This window comes from Mastomys coucha, unplaced genomic scaffold, assembly GCF_008632895.1.
Source record: "Mastomys coucha isolate ucsf_1 unplaced genomic scaffold, UCSF_Mcou_1 pScaffold14, whole genome shotgun sequence".
Classification (NCBI taxonomy): Eukaryota; Metazoa; Chordata; class Mammalia; order Rodentia; family Muridae; genus Mastomys; species Mastomys coucha.
The window spans coordinates 63,979,986-64,001,810 of NW_022196896.1; the positions used below are offsets into that span (position 1 = coordinate 63,979,986).

A 21,825-nucleotide genomic window follows, 5' to 3' on the forward strand; every position below is an offset into this window, starting at 1 on the left:
AAAAAAAAAAAAAAGAAAGAAACTGTAAGAGAGTCTCAAAAGAGAAAAAACTGGGTATTTTTAAAAACAAGTAGAGAATATCACATTGCCCAAAGGCATTACCTGATGATTTCATATAAGCAAAGGGCAGATATTCTATATATTCTATAATATCCCAGTCTGGCTCCTAAAGAACAGCATCTAATGGCCAGCATTTATGGCTCAGCAAGCCTAACACCCAAGCTTGATCCCCAGATCCTATGACAGAAAGAGAGCATCCATTCGGAAGGCTGTCCTCAACCTCCACACAAGTACTGTAGTACCCCCTGCCTCCCCCAAACCCCACATAGTAATAAATTCTAAGCATAAAGAAGAAAAAGAAAACCATAGCAATCTATACATTCTCATCAGTGACACAATAAAGTATAAGGAACCCTGAAACACCAGAGTGTATATGAGAATCTATTTTTTCTCCTACCACAAATAAATTTAGAGTAAGTTAAGCTAAGTATTTGCCATTTTGGATAAAAACATACATGTGTGAGAGTCTGAAAGGCATGGTAGCCATCCACTTCCTGAACTACATAATTATACGCTCTCAGAACAGCGACTCCAGCATCTTGCATCCCATCAACATCTTCAGAATCATTGACCACAAAGATAAAACCAATCCTGCAGAGGGGAGAAGAAAAGGGGGATCTTAGAAGGCAACCAGCATAAGGTGGTCAGAGCCCCAGTGTCCATCACCAACTGAGACGCACAGCTCACACCCAACTCTAAACACGGCTGGCAACGAACGGTACACATGCTTCATTTATAGAACACAAGAGTTGGGTCACAGAACAGGTTAGGCTTTTCCATAGATTACGTCTGTTTCAGAGTCTTGAATAGATTTCTTTACTGACGCAAAGAATACCGCTATTGTAGGTAGAAATTCTGTTCTGCTTTTAAATTGGAGGGTTGAAGAAAAATCTCAACTATTAAGAGTGCTGCCTGCTCTTGAACACACAATAAGATGGCTGAGCAGCACCTCTAACTCCAGTTTCAGGGCAGGTGATGTCCAACTCCAGCCTTTGTACATACTGTGCAAAGGTGGTGGACATAAAGACAAGCAGGCACATACACACAGAGAATAAATAAATTCATTTTAAAAGCCTAGAAATTGGAGAAAAGTGAAATATAACTAAAGCAATACAAAAGGAAGCCAGGAATGGCGCTGCACATCTTTAATCCCAGCATTCAGGAGACAGAAGCATGTGGATCTTTGTGAGTTCAAAGTCAGCCTGTTCTATAGAGTGAGTTCCAGGATAGCCAAAGCTATTACACAGAGAAACCCTGTAATAGTTTGAATAGGCTTGTCCCCAAAAGACTTATATATTTGAATGCTTGGCCATAGGGAATGGCACTATTAGGAGGTATGGCCTTATTGGAGTAGATGTGGCCTTGTTGGAGGAAGTGTGTCACTGTAGAGGCGGGGCTTTGAGGCTTTGATGCTCAAGCTCCATCCAATTAAGAAAATAAGTCTCCTGGCTGTTTTTAAATCAACATGTAGAACTCTCAACTCCTCCAGCCCCCATGTCTGACTGCTGCCATGTTCCCACCATGATGATAATGGACTGAACCTCTGAAACTGTAAGCCAGCACAAATTAAATATTGTCCTTTATAAGAGTTGCCTTGGTCATGGTGTCTCTTCATAGCAATAAAATCCACACTAAGACAAATCCTACCTTGAAAAACCAAAAATAAATACAAAAACAAAAATAAATAAACAAAAAAAAACAAACTGAAAGCAAAATGAAAAACAATTGTCTTATATCACACAGAGACAGGTTAGTTTGAAGACATTCACTGAGCAGTCTGGGCAGAGGCAAGTGATCTCTGTGAGTTCATGGCCAGCCTGATCTACAAATAGTTCCAAGACAAGTAGAACTACATAGAGATACCCTATCTTTAAAAAAACCCAAAGACCTACACAAAATAAAAACAAGAAATACCTGCTTGGGGGGGAGGGGGGGAACCTGCCAATGAAGGAAAGGAAATATGGCAGACTGGTGAAAAACGCTCATGTGAGAAATATAAAAATGACTCTTAAAACTCAGTATTAAACAAACAACAGGTTTTTAAATGGGCTCAAGAAGCTGGGAATGGTAGCACACTTATACTCCCAGCACTTGGGAGTACTGAGGCAGAAGGACAGTGTGTTTGAGGATACCCCAGGTTACATATTGAGTTTTAGGTCAGCCTGGGCTACACATCAAGGTCCTGTTTCAAAAAGTCCACATAAACAATTTCTGAACAGACACTCCCAAAATCAAATGCTAAGATCCTATGCCATTATAGAATCATGAATTGCACATGACCTGTCACTACACATCTACTGGGAGGACCAGACACCAAGAGCTGCTGATAAGGAACAGGGATCCCCAAGTCACTGTCAGTGAAGAAGCAAACTGGTTAACCACTCTGGGAGTCACTGTGGCTATTCCCTACAAACCAAGCATATACTCATCACACAATCTAGCAATCCTGCCATAGAACTTTGCCCACACAAACATCTGTACTGGACACGTTATAAGCTTCAGTAGTAACTGCTCACACTCGGAAGAAAGCAACACATAGGCTCCAGTTAGTGTTTTATCACTTGACACAAAACTAAACATCTGGGAACAGAACCCCAAATGAGGAACTGCCTCCATCATAGCAGGTGTGTGTGTGTGTGTGTGTGTGTGTGTGTGTGTGTGTGTGTGTGTGTGTGTCTTTAGGGTCTTTCCTTGATGAATGATTTGTGTGGGACGATCCAGCCTACTATAGGTGGTGATGGTCCCCTGGGTAGATGGTCCTGGGCTGTACAAGAAAGTAAGTTGAGAAAGTTGTGGGAGCAAAACAGTAGGGGGGCTGTTCCTCCATGTTTTCTGCTCCGGCTCCTGACTGGAGCATTCCTATCATGACTGCTAGGCCCTGAGTTGCTTTTGGCATGGTGTTTATCCCAGCAACAGAAGCAAACTAAAATAGAAACTGCTACCAAGATCACTAGGTATTGCTGACAGATGGCCATGTTGATTTGGGGAGGATTGTGGAAAGGTTTAGAACTCTGAGCTGGAAAAGCTATTGAGTGTTCAAAGTTTAATGGGCTACTCTGTGAAAGTTTGGAATTTGAGAGAAATGCTTGGCTTGCGAAGTTTTTGAGGGAAAGAAAGACTCTGACAGGGCTATTCATGTAAGTATTTTAAACGAAGAATATGTGGTTTCTGATTAGTGAAAGGATCAGCTGTGATTAACAAAGAGACCAGAACTGCTGAAGTGAAACTTTGGCTCTCCTGGGGCAACATATATTGGTTAACGGATGCTGAAAGATCAGTTGTGGATAATAAGAGGCCAGCATCACTGAGGTAAGATCTTCAAAGTTTCTGAAGAATCAGCATATGGAAGCTATGGTACAGAGAAGACCTAGGGTGCATTTCAACCTCACAACCAGACATGATGATGTGTAAGTCTCACACGTGGCACTGGGTTTGAAGCTATGAATAGGTCATGCGAAGCAGCTGAGACTCACTACAGCTTCCACAAGATGTTTTCTATGGTGTGTGTGTGTGTGTGTGGTGTGTGTGTGTGTATGTGTGTACTTTGGGAGAGGTTCCAAGAGCAAAGGGTGGTTATAAGAAGATGGGGGAGATGAACAGGACTGGGGTGCATCGTGTGAAACTCAGACTCAATAAAAAGGTTTTTTTTAAGGTACCCGGTCAGCTGTAATAGAGACACCAGCTTACTGGAGATGTCAGGTCTGAGGATGACCACCAGGGATGGCAAGAAAGAAGTTCACCTGAGTCTGGTTGCTGCCAATGGCAGGCATGAAGAGGTGGGGCTACCAAGCCCTCTGGAGCCCAGAAAATCATGAGTTCTGGATAAGATCCTGAGCTACTTACATTGGTGGATTTTAGTTTTATTTTGATCTGACTGTAACTGTTTCCTGGTTCTTCCTTCTTGGAATAAGAAATATGTACTTTAATTTTTATTTTACAAAGCTCACAGTTGAGAGAGGTTGAATTTTTAAAGAGATGCTAGATGTTCTAAAGTGAATTAATTTTTAAAAATATTTATTTTTAAATATGTGTATGTGTGTGTGTCTCTGCATTGATATGTGCACAAGAATGCAGGTGCCTGCAGAGGCTAGAGGTGTTGGATTCCCTGGAGCTGTGTGGGCTGTGGCTGTGAGCTACCTGTTCTGATGCTACCAATCACACTTGGATCCTTTGGCAGAGCAGAATAAGGTCCTAACTGCTGACACATCTCTCTAGATCCTGAGACTGAACTTTGTTTTAACCTGTTATTGACTTTTTGTGAGTTTCACGTCATGCACCTCAGTCCTGCTCATCTCCCCATCCCCTCACACCTGTCCTCTATCCTTGAAAACTGCCCCCAAAAGAAAATAAAAGACACACACACACAGCATAAAAAACACTGAGACTGAATTTTTAAGTAACAGAATTTTCAAAGATTGGGATTTTAAAAGTTAGACTGTGCTTTATAATGTGATATTAATATTAACATGAGATCTTGGGGACAAAAAAGAAAGGTTTTGACTTAATAGTGTCATATTTATGTGTTAAGCTAACAATCAACCCCTTTCTGCCCAAGTTGTTTCTGTCATGGTGTTTATCAAAGCAGCAGAAAGTAGACTAAAACAATGCTCTTCAAAGGTGAAGGATAAACAATCTGCAGTAGAGTCACATAGTGAAATACTACCTATTGATTAAAAGAATTTAGGAGGCTGCAGTAATGGCTCATAACTGTGATCTCTATATCCAGGAAGCTGAGGCAGGGGAATCAGGAGTTCTAGGCCAGCCTAGATTACATGGATGGACGCACCGATAGATGGACTTATTATGTATCAGCTCTTACAACTTAATAACCTAAATATCACATTGCTAACTGAAAAAATCCCTCTAAAAAGCTACACAGGATACAGCTGCAATTATATGACATTCTGAAAAGGATAAAAAACTATAATGATAGTTAAGTTAGTAGTGTCCAAAGGTTCAAGTTAATGGAGGGAAGGGCAAACAGGAGGCACAGGCGAGTTTCAATTAGTATGACACTATAATGTAAATAGTTGACACTGTACTGTCAAACTCCATAGCATGAGCAATAGCAACAATGAACCATATATCAATCAATATCAATATACTGATCAATCAACATATATCAATCAACATAGATTTCTTAAGCCTAGAGTCTCACTCGTGTAAATCAAGTGCTCTCCCACTGAGCTCTAGCTATTTAATCAACATGACTTAAGTTTTTATTTATTTATCAGGTTTCTTTGAGACAGAATATGGGTAACCTATACTGACCACATTTGTAAAGTCCAGGCTGGTCTCAAACTGGGGATTCTGCTGCCTATGCCTTCCAAGTGCTGGAAATATAATCCTCTGTCAGCAGACACAGTAGTGGGGGTTCATTTTTTTATTGTTGTTGTTGATTTTGAGCCAGATTTTGTGTCACTGTATACCCTGGCTGTCCTGGAACTCACTCTGTAGATCAGCTGGCTTCAAACTCACAGAGCTCCACCTGGTTCTACCTCCCAAATGCTGAAATTAAAGGCCTGTGCCACCAAACCCAGGCTCCTAATTTCTTTTAATCATTGAGTAATACACACACAAATACACACACATTCACCTATATAAGCACACGCACACAGGGGGAGGAGGGCATAAGAGTACACCTATACATGAGACATGGCTATCTTGGTTGTCGACTTGACACGACTAGGAAGGGGGCCTCAGCTGAGGGGCTGCGTGCCAGGCTGGACTACAGTCACACTTGCATGATTTTTCTGGATTGTTGATTGATTCAGAAGGGCCCATCCCACTGTGGGTGGAATATCACTAGGCAAGTGGGCTAGCTGATATAAAAAAGCTAGCTGAGCACACCAGGAAGGAGTATTCCTACAGTCTCTGCCTTAGCTTCCCGTGATGGAGCGTAAACTTGAAATAAAGCCTTTCTTCTACAGGGAGCTCTGGGTCATGGTGTTTTATCACAGCAAGAGCAACACAAACAAGAAGACACATACACACACACACACACAAGAATAACAAAGGCAGAAGCAGGGGAAGAGACCAGCAGAAGGAGAAAAGAGGGACACAGGAAAGTGATGGGGTCAATATGAGCAAAGAACAATGACATAGTAAGTATGGAAATGTAAAAATTACCAACATATTTATCATATATAAGCTGTTAACAGTGGGCCTGATGTGGTGGCACAAGCCTGTACTATCAGCACTTGAGAACAGAGGCAGGAGGATATTGCTGAGTTCTATGTCACCATGCTCTACATGGTAAGACCCTATCTCAAAAAAAAAAAGTTAATATTGGTTATCTAGTGATATGTGTCCATGCACGCATGTGTAGACAGAGAGATTTAGTTTCAGGTTAACTTTTATTTTTTTAATAAAAGTTACATAGCCGGGCAGTGGTGGCACATGCCTTTAATCCCAACGCTTGGGAGGCAGAGAGGCAGGTGGATTTCTGAGTTTGAGGCCAGCCTGGTCTACAGAGTGAGTTCCACAACAGCCAGGGTTACACAGAGAAACCCTGTCTCAAAAACAAACAAACAAACAAACAAACAAACAAACAAAGTTACATAAAGTAAACCATGTAATTAGAAAAACTGGCCTAATCAACTTTATGTAGACAAGCATACCAGGTACCTAACTACAACACAGAGCCCATTATCTCTTCACGACTAAGTCCATTCCCATCTCCATTTCAGACTTTTGTGTCTCCTGGATTCCTCCCTCGCTGGACCTAGATAACCTAGGGAGTCCCTCAGACGCCCGCCTCCTTTCCACAGAGCAGGATCAGGTCACCCTCACCAAGAGTGAAATGCCAGCCTATCTTCTAGGCTCCCCTTCAATGCCCATGGCTCAGGTACCTTCTCCCCCGCCCCCCTTGCAATCTTCCTGGCCCTCAATACAACATAGAAGTTTAGTTAGTGTCCACTGTGTACTGTGAAGCAGCTCAAATGTCCTCAGATTCCCTTTAAACACAGCACACTGTGGTTGTAACTTTCTCCCTATGCCAGGTGGTATTCAAATTTAAATGAAGATTTCACTGCATTCAATCATCTCTGCTTCTTCTGATCTTGAAAATCCTTTTCTTCAAAGCCCCTAGAAACCTGGGTCCTCCTCACAGAGATCCCTGTTTCCTACAGCACTAGGTCAAACACATTCTTTCAGCCATTAAAGTTCTGCAAAAGCTGTTCCAAGAGACAAGCAACAAACAGGCCTGAGCGTTCACACAGCAATGCTTGTTTACCAGGAGCTCTTTTGTCCTTTAGTTTCTTCACTATTTAAAACAGAATCTGAACCTCTTATTTTTTTATTTACCCAGTCATGTGCATGTGTCTTATGAACGTATGCCATGTATATGTGGTGGTGGATGCCAGACCAGGGAGGGGGGTTCCCACCCCGGCCTCCTGCTGGAGTTCAGGCAGAAGAGAGACACCTGACATGGGTGCTGGGACTTGAACTCAGATCCTCTGGAAGAGGAGCAGGTGTTATTAACCACTGAGCCATCTCTCCAACCCCTCATTTTTTCATTTTTACAAACTCAAGTCTTAGCTGATATAGAGGCACAGCAATTTAAGCCCAGCTCTTGGAAGGCAGAGGCAAGTGGATCTCTGAGTTCAAGGCCAGCCTAGTTTATATATTGACTTCCAGAACCCTGTATATGTATTCTTTCATACATTATATATATTATCATATACTATTGTCTCTGAGATGAACAAGAGAAGCCTAGCTACCTGGTGCCAGTTAGCAGACCTGCCAATACAACTAGCGTAGATGGATCTGTCTGTATCTACAGAAGGCTATTCGACATTCTAAAGCATCTGGTTCTTGAAAACCTAGCAAAAGCCCCTAGCAAAGCACTACCTGCTGAAATCAGAAACCAGCCTGGCTATGTGGGTCCGCATCTACAAATGCTCCCTTCCAACAGGAAGCAAGTGAAGACCATGGACTATTTTCACATTTGTTGTTAATAATTCAATGGCGGTACGCTTCTATGTGTTTGGAATTAAATTCTCAGTCCCAAAAGACACGGGTGTCTTACCACAAAGAAGATAAAACTGCCATTAGTGACTCCAACTATTAATTACACTACAGTCCTCACTGACTGAGCCCAGCCTTACCTCAGTGGTATGTGATTGCTGAGGAACATCTCCGCGACACTCAGCAACTCAGCTGTGTTCTCATGGACAGGATCAACAATGAAGACCTGTCAGAGGAAAAAGAAAAGGAACTCATGAAATGATATTCAAGTATTCCTGGGCCAAGAGAAATGACACGAATCGTCACACATGAAGTCCATCTTTCTCAAAATACCACTGAACCACAAATAAGGGGGTTATAAATAAAAAACACAGCTGCCACCCACAACATGCAAAGAACGTGGTAGTGGGAGGACATATGATGTTTCCTTTCATAGATTTCATTGGCATTCCAGACTGCTGATGCCTGTTCTGCAATAACCAACAAATGTCAGTGTTATCAGCTCTCCTGCCGTGGGACACAGAGCCTGCCTTTTAGTTGTGTTTGTTTCTAAGACTCCCTGAATTAACAGTCAATTTAGAACTCATCTCTTAAATCATAGCAATAGTGATCATGTATTAAATCCTCACTGCATGCTACCCAGCTTGTATACATTCTCTCACACAATGAAGTCACTCAGGACTGGAGCTGTGAATCGTTTGGTGGAATGTTCAACGGGTACACAAGACACTCTGGATGCAATCTCCAGCACTACATAAAACCAGGCTTGGTGCTACATTTCTCTAATCCTCGCCTCAGAGGTAGAGTTCCGGGATCTAAAGTTCAATGTCATCCTCGACTATATTATGAGTTAAAGTCCAGTCTGAGACATGTTGAGTATTACCTAAAATAAAAAAATTTTAAAGCAAAAAATAAAAATTGACTCATATGGTAATAAAGAGAAAGATCTGAATTTTGAAAGAAGAGTAATTTGAAGACGAAGAAAATAACAGGACTATTAAGATACCTTAGGGCAGTGGTTCTCAACTTGGGGGTCAAGAAGTCTTGGGCATCAAATGAGGCTTTCAAGGGGTCATCTAAGACCATAGGAATATACTGTTACGACTCATAACGGTAGCAAAATTACAGTTATTTTCTGGTTGGGGTCACCACAGCATGAGGAACTGTATTGAAGGGCTGTAGCATTGGGAAGGTTGAGAACACTGGCCTATGAGTCATGCATAGCCAATTCCAACAAGTTCCATCTCCGGGCCAACAAAGTACATCTATTAGCAGGTGTCCTCTTACTTACATTCACACTGTGGCATGTGCAGGCCTCAGGGAATAAATAAACAGATGAAATACAAAATTAAAATGAGGAGAGAGAGACATACAGGAGATTGTTTCAAGGCAACCTTGGCTCAGAGAAGTGACACAGAAATGATAGGGGGGAGAGAGATCTGCTAGGAAATTTCCTTCCCAATCTTTCTCAAACAAGGAAGCAAGGGATAGGTACTGAGAAAGGTAAGGACAAGGTTTAATTAAAAGATCAACTCAAGTACTAAATGTGAGGAATTAAGATATTAGAGCCTGGGAGGCCATGTCTCTTTCTGAGGGGCTAGAAATGGTTAATGGCTTGGGGGGGGGGGGGAGAGCAGTGGAGGGAGGGACTTTTTCTCGTACATAGGCAGCTACTGGCAAATTGCCCATGCTCCTCTAAGTGACCCTGTGTGTTGATTGGTTTTGTCAACTTGACACAAGCTAGAGTTATTTGAGAAGAAGGACCCTCAATTGAAAAAAGCCTCCAACAGACTGGTCTGTGGGCAAGCCTCTGGTACATTTTCTTGATAAATGATTTATGTAGGAGGGTCCAGCACATTGTGGGTGATATCATCCCTATGCACTAGGTAGTGCTGGATTGTGGAATAAAGCAAACTGAGCAAGCCTTGGGAAGCAAGCTAGTAAGAGCTTCTATTTCAGTTCTGTCTCCAGGCTCCTGACTTCCTTGCATGATGGACTTTAAGCTGTAAGAGGAAACAAAATCTTGCTTCCTAAGTTGGCTTTGGTCATGGTGCTTATTAACATAACAGCAAATAGGGCAGAAACTGGTCCCAGAGAATGGGCTACTGTTGTGACAAACCTAACCATGTTGTTTTAGGGAGAACTGTGGAAGTGTTTGGAACTTTGGGTTGAAAAAGTCATTAGTGCTCAAGACTTTAATGAACCATTAAAGGAGCTTAATGTCCCCAGGGTCAGCACACAGAGGTGTGGTCCAGAGTTGGGCAAGGCTGCCTTTCATGCTGGCAGCCAGACAGGGTAGTGTACAGGTATTGAAGGCATGAAGAGGTCCTGAAGAGCACCTGAAGATGGGCTCTCTGTGAGAGGGCAAGAGAAGCCACTGATGAAGCTGCAGCCTCAGCTGCAGTAGAGGCCCCAGAAATCAAGGAGTCATGGAGAGAAGGTGAGGCTTGGTGCCATGTGTGAAGGTCAGAGGCCCTGAGTCCAGGTGAGGCTGTTGGTGAAGGTACAACCCAGGTGCACAGGAGACCCCAGCACAGAGGAGATATGAGAACATGGCAGCTGTGGAGGACTGGCCTGAACCACTAAACAAGCTGCATGTGCTAAAGATGCAGAGCTGGGAAGTGGAGCTGACCCAACCCCTTACAGTCCAGAGGATCATGAGTAGGTACGAGACAGCAAGAACTATGATACCAAGACCTATACTTTTTACGCTGTGGAATTTTGGGTTTGCTTTAATGAGATTATGATTGGTTCTTGCCTTGAATCAAGAAAGCATATAATTGGGGGCTGGTGAGATGGCTCAGCGGGTAAGAGCACCGATTGCTCTTCCAAAGGTTCATGAGTTCAAATCCCAGCAACCACATGGTGGCTCACAACCACTTGTAATGAGATCGGACGCCTTCTTCTGGTGTGTCTGAAGACAGCTACAGTGTACTTACAATAATAAATATATAATAAATATTTAAAAAAAAAGAAAGCATATAATCTACTTTTTACTTAGTATTGGAGAGACTCTGGACATTTAAAGAGATGTTTAATATTTTAAAGAAAACTTGAGCATTAAAAGTGTTAGCTAGGGCCGGGCGCTGGTGGTGCATGCCTTTAATCCCAGCACTTGGAAGGCAGAGACAGGCAGATTTCTGAGTTTGAGGCCAGCCTGGTCTACAGAGTGAGTTCTAGGACAGCCAGGGCTACACAGAGAAACCCTGTCTCAAAAAACCAAAAAAAAAAAAAAAAAAAAAAAAAAAAAAAAAAGAAAAAAGTGTTAGCTAGTTTAAACATTGGGACCTCTAATGATATTCTATGTTTATTACTGTGATAGTAATATTAACATAACACCCTGAGAACAGACAAAGGAAAGCTGATGGTTTAATAGTGATGTGTTTATGTGTAAAGTCAATGGCAGGCCAATTCTGGTTAACTTGTAGGACAGTGGTCTGTTCAGGCAACTTAAGCCCAGTCAAATAATGGGTCTGAGCCCCCGTGACCTAGTTGGCAATATCTTTGCCTGAAAGGGACGGAAGGTGTTCGACTAGAACTCCTGAGTCTTTAGCCCCGTTTCAGTCAAAACCTCTCACATCTGCCCCAGCAGGAGATGTGTGCTCTGTCAGGTAGACAATGCCCCAAGCTCCTGGCATTCTAATTGGACCCTACCCCCAGTCAACTGACCACAGCCAGGCAAGCTTCACCCCAACACAGATAGCCACGCCTCACACAATATAACGGGCAGTTTGCCCCTCCCCTCTCTCTTGCCCTCTTCCTCTCTCTCCTGCTCTTTGTTCTCTTTTGCCTTCTTGCTCTCTTGCTTCCTTTCTTTCCTTTCTCTCTCTCTCTCTCTCTCTTCTCTCCTTCCTCTCCTTTCTTTCTCTCTACATGACCGGCCTATTTTCTCTTTCCTATAATAAAATCTCACTTATACATTGCCTCCTTTTTAACTAACGCGCCGTGCAGCCCCAGGCCCCAGCTGCAGAGACTCAGCCATCAGCAGCAGGAGAGACACACAGGCCCCACAGTAACTGTTTTGTCAACTTGACACAAGCTAGAGTAATTTGGAAAGAGGGACCCAAAATAAAATAAATGCCTCCATCAGAATGGCCTAGAGGAAAATCTGTGGGGCATTTTCTTAATTTGTAATTAATATGGGAGAGTCTGGCCCACTGTGGGAGGTGCCATTCTGTGCAAGTGGTTCTGGATTGTACCAGAAAGTGGGTGAAGCAAGCCATTGGAAAGCAGGATAGTAAGAAGCACCCTCACGGTCTCTGCTTCAGTTCCTGCCTTCAACTCACAGTGAATTATAAGCTGTAAAAGGAGATACACTCTTTCCTTCCCAGTAGCTTTTGGTCATGGAGTTTATCACAGTAATAGGAAGCAAACAATGGTTCACAAGAAAGAGCAAGTTGAGGTGGGGGAATAGCACACAGAGCACCAACATCAGGACCCTGAAAACTACAAGTGCTTCTGCTGAACCAGACACTGCTGTGCTCATTTCTTAAATACAGTTCTCACATAGCTCTCTAGCTTTTTTAATCCTCAGTAGGATTAAAAACTCTCTTGAGCCAATGACTGAGCTGTAACTTGAAATAAAGTGAAGTCTATTAACACACTTAAATGACATGACAGAGAAGCAGCAGTCACAGATCTTTGAGTAAAACACAAAAACTGTCTTAAAACTTCTACAATACTTCTCTAAACCTAAAATTGCTCTAAAAAAACAATGTTTTAAAATATAAGACTTTGGCAAGTGGCTCAGTGTAAGCTTCAATTATGGATGAAGTGCATGTGTCACACAGCAACATGAGCTGTCACATGTGCTGCTGAAACATGAGCACATTCCAAAGCCCTTTGTACTTGAACACTGTGCACAGATAGAGAGAAATGTGAACATGCTACATGTGATGGGGGGGGGGGGAGGATAGAAAAACGACAGTCACAGAATGGCGGCTACTGGAAGCCAGCTACAGGACGGTGGCTACAGGACAGCAGCAAGGACTCTACTTACCATGTTATGCAGGTTCTTTCTGATCTGCCTGATAACACCAGGAAACGTGGGGCGAAGTAACTCTTGTAAGCTTGAAGGCCATGAGTTATATCGGCTATCGACCTCTAGGTTGTTGACCCACTTGAATGATAAAAACACATACAAACACACAACATGATACATACACATTAGTCACTGATGAAAAAGATGGTAACTAATGAGACTAAGAATCACACAGTAGATGGACATGGTGGCACATGCTTTTAATGCCACACTTGAGAGGTAGAGACAGGAAAATCTGGTATTCAACTATCTGTCATGACCACACTGAGACTGACACCAACGTGAGCTATAAAAGACCTTGTGTCCAAGTCGGGCAGTGGTGGTATACACCTTTAATCCCAGCATTTGGGAGGCAGAGGCAGGTGGATTTCTGAGTTCAAGGCCAGCCTGGTCTACACAGTGAGTTCCAGGACAGCCTGGGCTACACAGAGAAACCGTCTCAAAAAACCAAACACCAAAAAAACAAAAAACAAAACAAAACAAACAAAACAAAAGACCTGTGTCCAGAAAAACAAGCATACAAGGCAAAAGTGTTCTCAAATACACAGAGGTTGAATAGAAAAATGAGTAACTGCAGCATGGTCAAGAACTAGGTGAGCTTACCTGTGATCGACACAAGCAACTAAATACAATTTAACCAGCAACAAATAGACTTTAAAAAAATAAGGAGTTCCACAGGAAATGAGACAGGAATAAGCATAATAAGTCTATATAGGAATCATAAGTGGCCAGTAAGCACAAGACATACAACTACACAGTTTGTGAAATGTAAACGGATATACAAAGAAACTACACATTCATTAAACTGGAAAAAGTTAACAATTTGTCAATGCTTAAGACTGGACAAAAATGCCGGGCAGTGGTGGCACACGCCTTTAATCCCAGCACTTGGGAGGCAGAGGCAGGTGGATTTCTGAGTTCAAGGCCAGCCTGGTCTACACAGTGAGTTCCAGGACAGCCAGAGCTATACAGAGAAACCCTGCCTCAAAAAACAAAACAAAAAAAAGACTGGGCAAAAATACAGAGCACACAGGAGCCCTCAGGCCACGTGGTGTCTGCAGTACCATTAAGACCTGACTAGAAGCACTAAATACTCTACATCCAGGCACCCATCCCAACTGACTTCTCACATGTGTGGGGGAAGAAAGGTCACAGATACCCAGCATGGAAGTACCTCCAACAGCAGGAAGGCACAGAAATAATAAGCACATGTTATGTGGATGAGGGAGAGCAGGGGACATAAAGACATGCACCTGCTTATGTGAGCAGAAGGCTCCGGAAGGACACACAAGCAATCCTGCTCGCCACCTCTGAGAGGAACGATGGCTGGTGAGGAGACTATCACCATATGCCTTCCATGCTGGCTAGTCTTAGGTCAACTTGATACAAGCTGGAGTTATCTGAAAGGATGGAACAGACAGGCAGGCAGGCAGGCAGGCAGGCAGGCAGGCAGGCAGGCAGGCAAATAGGAAAGCACAGCCCATCTTATTGCAAAGATATAGTCTCATGTAATAAGCATTTGTAAATCTTTGGTAAAACACAAATTAAAAAGCTGTGAAGTGCCTGACTAGATTGGCTCAGGACTACTCAAAATGAATACTCACGGAAATAGCAGGACTCCTGATGTCCACTGCATAGTCAGTTTCAGAAGGCTGGATGTTCAGCTTCAAAATATTATGTAGAGAAAGGCCTTCTATTCCTAGTCTGTGCAGACCCTCCATTACCCGGGCTTCATTCCTCAATGTATCAAATAGACTACAGGAAAAACAAGGTTTCTAGTTAAGGGTATAGAGTACTTGCCTAGTATATGAGGCCATGAATTCAATTCACAACATTCAACACACTCACACACCCCAACAAATGGAGCTCTTCCCTCGTCTCATCTGGTCAGAGGATGCAGGACAGTGGCAGCATGTGCTTTCCTGGTTCTCCTCATTTAAATTCTCAGTGGACATGCAGATCATCTCTTAGTATAAGCTTAGATTATCTCTGTATGAGTAATGAAATAGCCCTCAATTTATATGGTATGTGAGTGGGGGAGTGTGTGTACATGCATGTGTTCACGTGTATCCCTGTGTGTGAGCATGGGGGGCAGTGTTCAGTGTCAGGCTCTTCATTGCTCTCCACCTTATTTTTCAAGGCAGAGTCTCTCACTGACCCTGGAGTTTACTGATCCATCAAGACTTGATGGTCAGAATGCCTCATGGATCCTCCTGTCTCCACCTTCCCAGCAGCAGGATAACAGGTGTATGCCACAAAACCTAGATTTTATGTAGGATCACAGGCCTAAGCATTTCTCTGACTAAGCCATCTACTAGCCCTACACCACCACATGTTTTGTTTGTTTTTTAATAAATGTACTTATTTACTAATTATTGTATGTACTGTGTGTAGGATGTGTGAGAGTACGTCTGCATGTACATGGACTCAGTTCTCTCCTCCCACCTATACGTGGGTTCCAGGGACTGAACTCAAGTTGTCAGGCTTGTGTGGCAGATGTCACGTGATGTTACCTACTGAAACATTTCACAGGCCTTTGCTTATTATACTTTATATTGTGTGCAGTACATATGTGTGTACATATGTAGTTTACATGTTTGCAAATGCATCATATGTCTGTAGAGAATAGAGGTTCACATCAGGTGACTACAACTCCAAAGATACATCCTTAAAAACACTCATGCCTTGCATATACCCTGACCCACAGGATAGAAAGGATCATTCTGTCCACCCTATCAGAGCATGAGCCCAGCTCCAGCAAGCATCATCAGCTATGAGCCTTCCCTTATGCCACACTGAGGAAAAACATGAACCTCTAAGGGGGGGTAAGGGAGGAAGGAAGGGAAGGAAGGAGAGGAGAAGAGGGAAGGGGAAGGAGGGGAAGGAGAATAGGAACCGTATTTTCCATACCTGAATATATCCTGGGTGTCTAAATCAATATGAAGTCCATTGATGAAGAGAGCTGAGTCTCCGGGCTGTAATCCTATAGTTCCCTTGAAATACTGAAAGCACACACAAAGGCAGGGAGAGCACAATTGGCAAAGCTTGCTGTTCCTGGGCTTTACTGCCCACATAAATCTTGACATTCCTAGGCTAGGTTAAGACTCGCTTCTATATTCCCCACGCCCTTCTATATCCTGAGTGCCCACTTCAGTAGGCAAAGACACCGTTTTACTGGGCCTCCATCTTTCGTCGTCCCCTCCTCCCTCCACTCTGATAATGACAGGATGATTTGTATAACACTGGAGCATGAAATACCAAGGGTTATTTATCAGGAAAGAAAACAGTGGCAGGGAGTGGCTCAGTGGATAAAGAAAGTGCTTCCCATGCAAGAGGGAGGCCTGGGGTTCAGATACCCAGACCTACCCACCGAAAGGCCAAGTAGGCAGGCATGGGGATCCATCTGTAACCTCAACACTATGGGAGAGACGGGACTCCCCAAAGACAAGCTGGCTAGTTAGATAAGCTAAATGTCTGAGTCCTGAGTTCAGTCAGAGACCCTGCCTTAGTAAGTAAAGTGGGAAGCAAATCAGAAAGACACCCAACATCAACCTCCAGCTTCTGTACACATACACCCAAGTGCATGTGAACCCACAAAAACGTGTTTTACAAACAATGAAACACATACATACACACACACCTCACACACAACAGAATATAAATAGGACTAACCGAACGAATATTATCTCTACTTAATTTTTAAAATAACATGTTTCTTCTTGCCCCACAATACAATAAGATATTTATTCTTTTGAGTTCCTTTTCCAACAATTCTCTGGACTACAAAGAACTAAAGCTTACAGTTCTGCCTTATGCAGGACACCAAGGGAATGTACATGTTTGTTCACTGCCTTAGTAATAAAGCCCTTTACAATTATCTCCTTAATATTGGAGACAGATGCTATCTATAATCAATGTCTCTGGAGGATTCCCACTTCTATCAAGTCACATGGGCTCTGGAATTTCCCCTACCTCTGTCTGCAAGTACTAGATTAAAGTGCATACATAAGCTTTGTTTCTTTATGCTTCTGTTGCCTTTGCTGATTGTGATGCCAATCAAGGCTGAGCTGGCAAGCAACACAAGGGCCCCTTGATAAAGTAGAGGACTGGAAGAAGGGTTTCTAAACACCATGCCCTGCTTAAGCCTTCCAACTGAAGCACACCAAGAAACTCTGGATTACTGTACTGAAGCCAATGCCTCCAGCTGCTTATGCCAGCAAGGCCTGGTCAAGAGCACTTCCTAACTGTGTTCCCGAGTGGCTGTCGAGTACACTGTGACTGTGTTGCCTGATCCCTGCCAAAAACGCTGATGTGACTCCATTCTGACTCTGCTGTTGATTACTACTTTCTTGATATCGACACCACAAACAGTACAGAAGTGTAGTACTCTAAACAGTGCAGCAGTATGCTAGACAGTGCAGTGGTGCAGTCCACTAGACAGTGCAGCGGTGCAGTCCACTGGACAGTGCAGCGGTGCAGTCCACTGGACAGTGCAGCGGTGCAGTCCACTGGACAGTGCAGCGGTGCAGTCCACTGGACAGTGCAGCGGTGCAGTCCACTGGACAGTGCAGCGGTGCAGTCCACTGGACAGTGCAGCGGTGCAGTCCACTGGACAGTGCAGCGGTGCAGTCCACTGGACAGTGCAGCGGTGCAGTCCACTAGACAGTGCAGCGTTGCAGTCCACTGGGAGTGCAGTACAAAGGGAAGTACCAGACACCAACAACAGAATTTCTGATGAATTCTGAGGAGCTCCTTCACTTTCCAGTACTCAGAGGACTAGGAAAAGGTATGCTTTTTTAAATTCTAACACTACATGGGAAAACCAAACAGTGAGGATCTGTGTCACATGCTTCACAGACATGGCAGCATCAATCAGAAAACAACATAAGAACACAAAAATATAGAAAACACACATCTACATATGCAGCAATGACAAAAGAGGCTATAAATATGAAAGAACAAAAAGGGGGAGGTAGAAGGAAGAGAAGGAAAGGAGGAATGATGTAATTATATTATAACCTCAAAAAATAAAATATAAAAGGTTTTAAATATGAAAACCAGTCAGGTGGTGGTAACACATGCTTTTAATCCCACCACTTAGGAGGCAAAGGCAGGCAGATTTCTGAGTTCGAGGCCAGCCTGGTCTACAGAGTGAGTTCCAGGACAGCCAGGGTTAGACAGAGAAACCCTGCATCAGAAGAAAAAAGGAAAAAAAAAAAGGAAAAAAAAGAAAACCAGCAAAATTCACTTAAAAACAAAAACAACAAAACCCAAGAAATGATGGAGAGCTTGAGCAGCTAAGGACTGGAACCCCAAGCCAGGGAAGGGCTGGCAGGCAAAGCCATGTGAAAACGCCAGATGTGGCAGTGTACATACATCTGTAAACCCAGCATCCTACAGCACAACCAGCCTGGAGCATGCGTCACAGCATCAGAAACCAGACAGAGCCTGCCTCAGCAAGGGAAAAGGCAAGAATGTCTCCTCAAAGCTGTGACCTCTGTAGTGTGCCATGATAGATCCACATGCATGCGTTCCTTCAAAAACACAGAACTGTTCTTGTTTCTGTGCTCCTCCCAGGTGTGGTGGATAGGAGTGAGTTACATCAGATCGTTTATTACAGCTGGCTATTGTTACTTGTTTACACACCTCTCTGGAAAAACATGGTTTTGCCACATGTGGTTTGCCCTTAGGATAGGACACTTTACTCTGTGGCTCTTCTTAACCCTGAGAGTACAAACTGTCTGACGCTCTGAGTGAGTAAGGATGGCTTAGCATGAAACTTCAGTCAACTTCATCTGCAGGCTTCATTCTCCCAGATCCCACCACCCTTACTGCAGTAAACAGGGGATCATAAATTCAAAGGAATATTTAATATTGCTATTCTGGAAAATAAAAATGTACATACAATTACTAAACTGAGTGTACTTATTTGCTTTTTGAAACAGAGCCTCATGTACCCCAAGCTGGCTTCAAACTCACTGTATAGCCAAGAACGGATGGACATAAAATTCCAGTTCTCCTGTCTCTACTCCCACACTCAGAGGCTACAGGTATTGTCACCACCACCCATGCTGATGTTTTTAATTTAGTAAATATGTGTGAAATATTTGGTTTCTTTCTTTCTCAAATCTACTTAATTAACTAACATCCTACACATAATGAAATCTAGCCGGGCGGTGTGGCACACTTTAATCCCAGCACTTGGGAGGCAGAGGCAGGCAGATTTCTGAGTTTGAGGCCAGCCTGGTCTACAGAGTGAGTTCCAGGACAGCCAGGGCTACACAGAGAAACCCTGTCTCAAAAAAAAAAAAAAAACAAAACAAAACAAAACAAAAAACATAATGAATTTGAAATCTAGGGGTAAAAATGGCTAATTAAAGCCAAGTGTGGTGGCACACACCTTTAATCTCAGCACTTGGGAGGCAGAGGGAGGTCAATCTCAAGGCCAAGCTGATCTACAGAGTTCTAAGACTATCAGGAAAAGCCATAAGTAGATGGATGAACAGATGGATGGATGGATGGATGGATGGAGGGATGGATGGATGGATGGGTAGAGGGATGGGTGGGTAGGTAGGTAGGTAGGTAGGTAGGTAGGTAGGTAGGTAGGTATATAGGTAGGTTAGCTGAACACACCCACAGTTCTAGGCCAATGGATTCTGGTGCAGAAGGCATAAGTAAGAGGGAGTAGTAAACATCCTGGCAGTCTCCAGACACTGCATGTGGGGCTGGGAAGGGAGAACAAGAGCCCAGCTCCCACACGGAATGCACCAAAGGCAGGAACAAAAAGACTTAAAGGAAAACTACTTAAGAGGCCCACACTCCCTGGTGACCACACCCCCAACCTCTAGTCAGGAGCCTCTCCTTAAACAAAATGCTACAAATCGGATAAAAAATACTGTATAATAATAGTATTACCAAGAGGAATCCTATTAAATGCCACTAACTTAATTCAAGTCTCTTCATTTTTTTAAAGCTACAACACAGGAGAGATAGTGGAATATTTTCTACCAGTTAGCAATACCTTCTGGTTCTCTTCCACTTCCGCTCTAAGCTGTGCGCTCACAGCCGTTTTTGTTATTGCTCTAAAAGATAAAATAAAAATACGATCAGTGTTTAGCTTAGCATTTCATATAAAGGTCCTCAATTTCCCTATTTTTAGACATGAAACATATGATTCAATAAATTACAAAAGTAAGAATTAAGTAAACCTCACAGCTGTAGAACCAGCAAACGTATGCACCACTCAGATGTGGAAAGCTGCATGGTGACTTCCAACTATGTGGCCCTACTCCTGATGTGATATTTGCTGCTCAGATAACTGGCCAGCAGAAATGCCCTACGGCTGACTGCTAGTCCTATTAAATCCTCTGGTAGAGGCTGAACCCTGGGTGTGTGTCTTCCAGAAGCTTGACAGCTTAAGAAATCTTATGTAGGCACTCCACAATAAAAAAGGGACTTACTTATGAAACTCTCAGTCCAGAAGTTAATTTTAGTTATTTGAGACAAAGACATCAGGAAAAGTTTCTAAGAATTTGGTTTTTAGACAATTTTGCCTCACATTCACAGGACAGAGAGTAACATTACAGAACAGACAGCAATGTCAGAAAATTCATTCTGTTATGATAAACAAGTCAGTCTCCCTGAGTCTGTCTCTAAGCCAGCACCGCACCCTGAATCCCTCTTCTCCTCTTCCTCCTCTTTTCGGGGGGGGGGGGGGCATCTAAATCTAAACCCCTCTCTTCAACCACACAACCAACAGCTGTCATGTGTTAGAAAGACACTGATCACAACAGTACTTACAAATAGGTTTCATGCCCAAGCATTTTTACATTTTAGTCACATCATGTTCTGTGCAAGCATGAAAACAACAGGGAACAATGTGAAGGAGAGATGTAGCAAAACCTTAGCACATACCTGGCTTTGGTAGGAAAGTTCTGACTAATGTCCTTCATCACCACCAGAGCTAACGCTCCAGGAGCAGCCAAGATGCGGGCAGCAGTCTGGAAACTGAGATCTGCACAACGGCATGTGTGACGTTAGAACACGGGAATCCAGGGTAATGAGGGTAGACAAAGTCCCCAACACTACCCACAATCCACTGAGGGTCAGGATGCCATAGAATGCAACTATTAGACAGTGCCCCAGACTGTCTCTTCAGATCTCGGGTTTCACTTCGTGGACCCTGGAGTTTTTACTAAGTTATTCATGACTACATCCATAAAATCCTAAGCTGTATGATAACTAACACATTTCGCAGAAGCAAACTTGAGCCCAAATCCTGTAGTTGTCTGGATTTATAATATATTATAAAATATAGCATTAAGATTATTTACCCAATGACCTCAGGGAAAATATCTTGGGAATAGCTTAGAATACTCTTTAGAAAAGAAAAGTGCACATCTATTCTGCCCTTATATGCCTTTACCATTCTACAGATACACAGTTGAGAATGTGTACAATGCATACAGGAGACCAGTGAGAAGGCTCAGTGAGTAGAGGTACTTGCTGCATACTATGCAAGCCTCATGGGATGAGTTCAATTTCTTGGAACCAAAACAAAGATGGACAAACCAAACTCTACAAAGCCGTCCTCTAACCACCACATGGGCACTATGGCACACCAGCCTACACAGCACATTGGAAATAAATTGTAAAATGCATGCAAGACCATGGTTGTTACTCAGTGGGAGGGTGCATACCCAATGTGAGGTCCTAGATCTAACCCTCAGCACTATTTTTAAAAAAAGTGTAAACCT

General features: G+C 43.1%; 1 protein-coding gene across 4 annotated transcripts in view; it reads right to left on the reverse strand.

Annotated features, from left to right (window-relative positions):
- The window catches only part of Uggt1 (UDP-glucose glycoprotein glucosyltransferase 1), a 103,424-nt gene that overhangs the window by 42,132 nt on the left and 39,467 nt on the right, over window positions 1-21,825 (reverse strand). For all 4 annotated transcript variants that reach the window (XM_031367145.1, XM_031367144.1, XM_031367147.1 and 1 more), the window contains exons 10-16: window positions 20,984-21,083; window positions 20,091-20,151; window positions 15,980-16,071; window positions 14,674-14,824; window positions 13,028-13,147; window positions 8,169-8,254; window positions 516-651 (exon numbers count right to left, since the gene is read on the reverse strand). In XM_031367145.1, coding sequence (XP_031223005.1) covers window positions 516-651; window positions 8,169-8,254; window positions 13,028-13,147; window positions 14,674-14,824; window positions 15,980-16,071; window positions 20,091-20,151; window positions 20,984-21,083 — 746 coding nt within the window. The remainder of the gene's footprint in view (window positions 1-515; window positions 652-8,168; window positions 8,255-13,027; window positions 13,148-14,673; window positions 14,825-15,979; window positions 16,072-20,090; window positions 20,152-20,983; window positions 21,084-21,825) is intronic.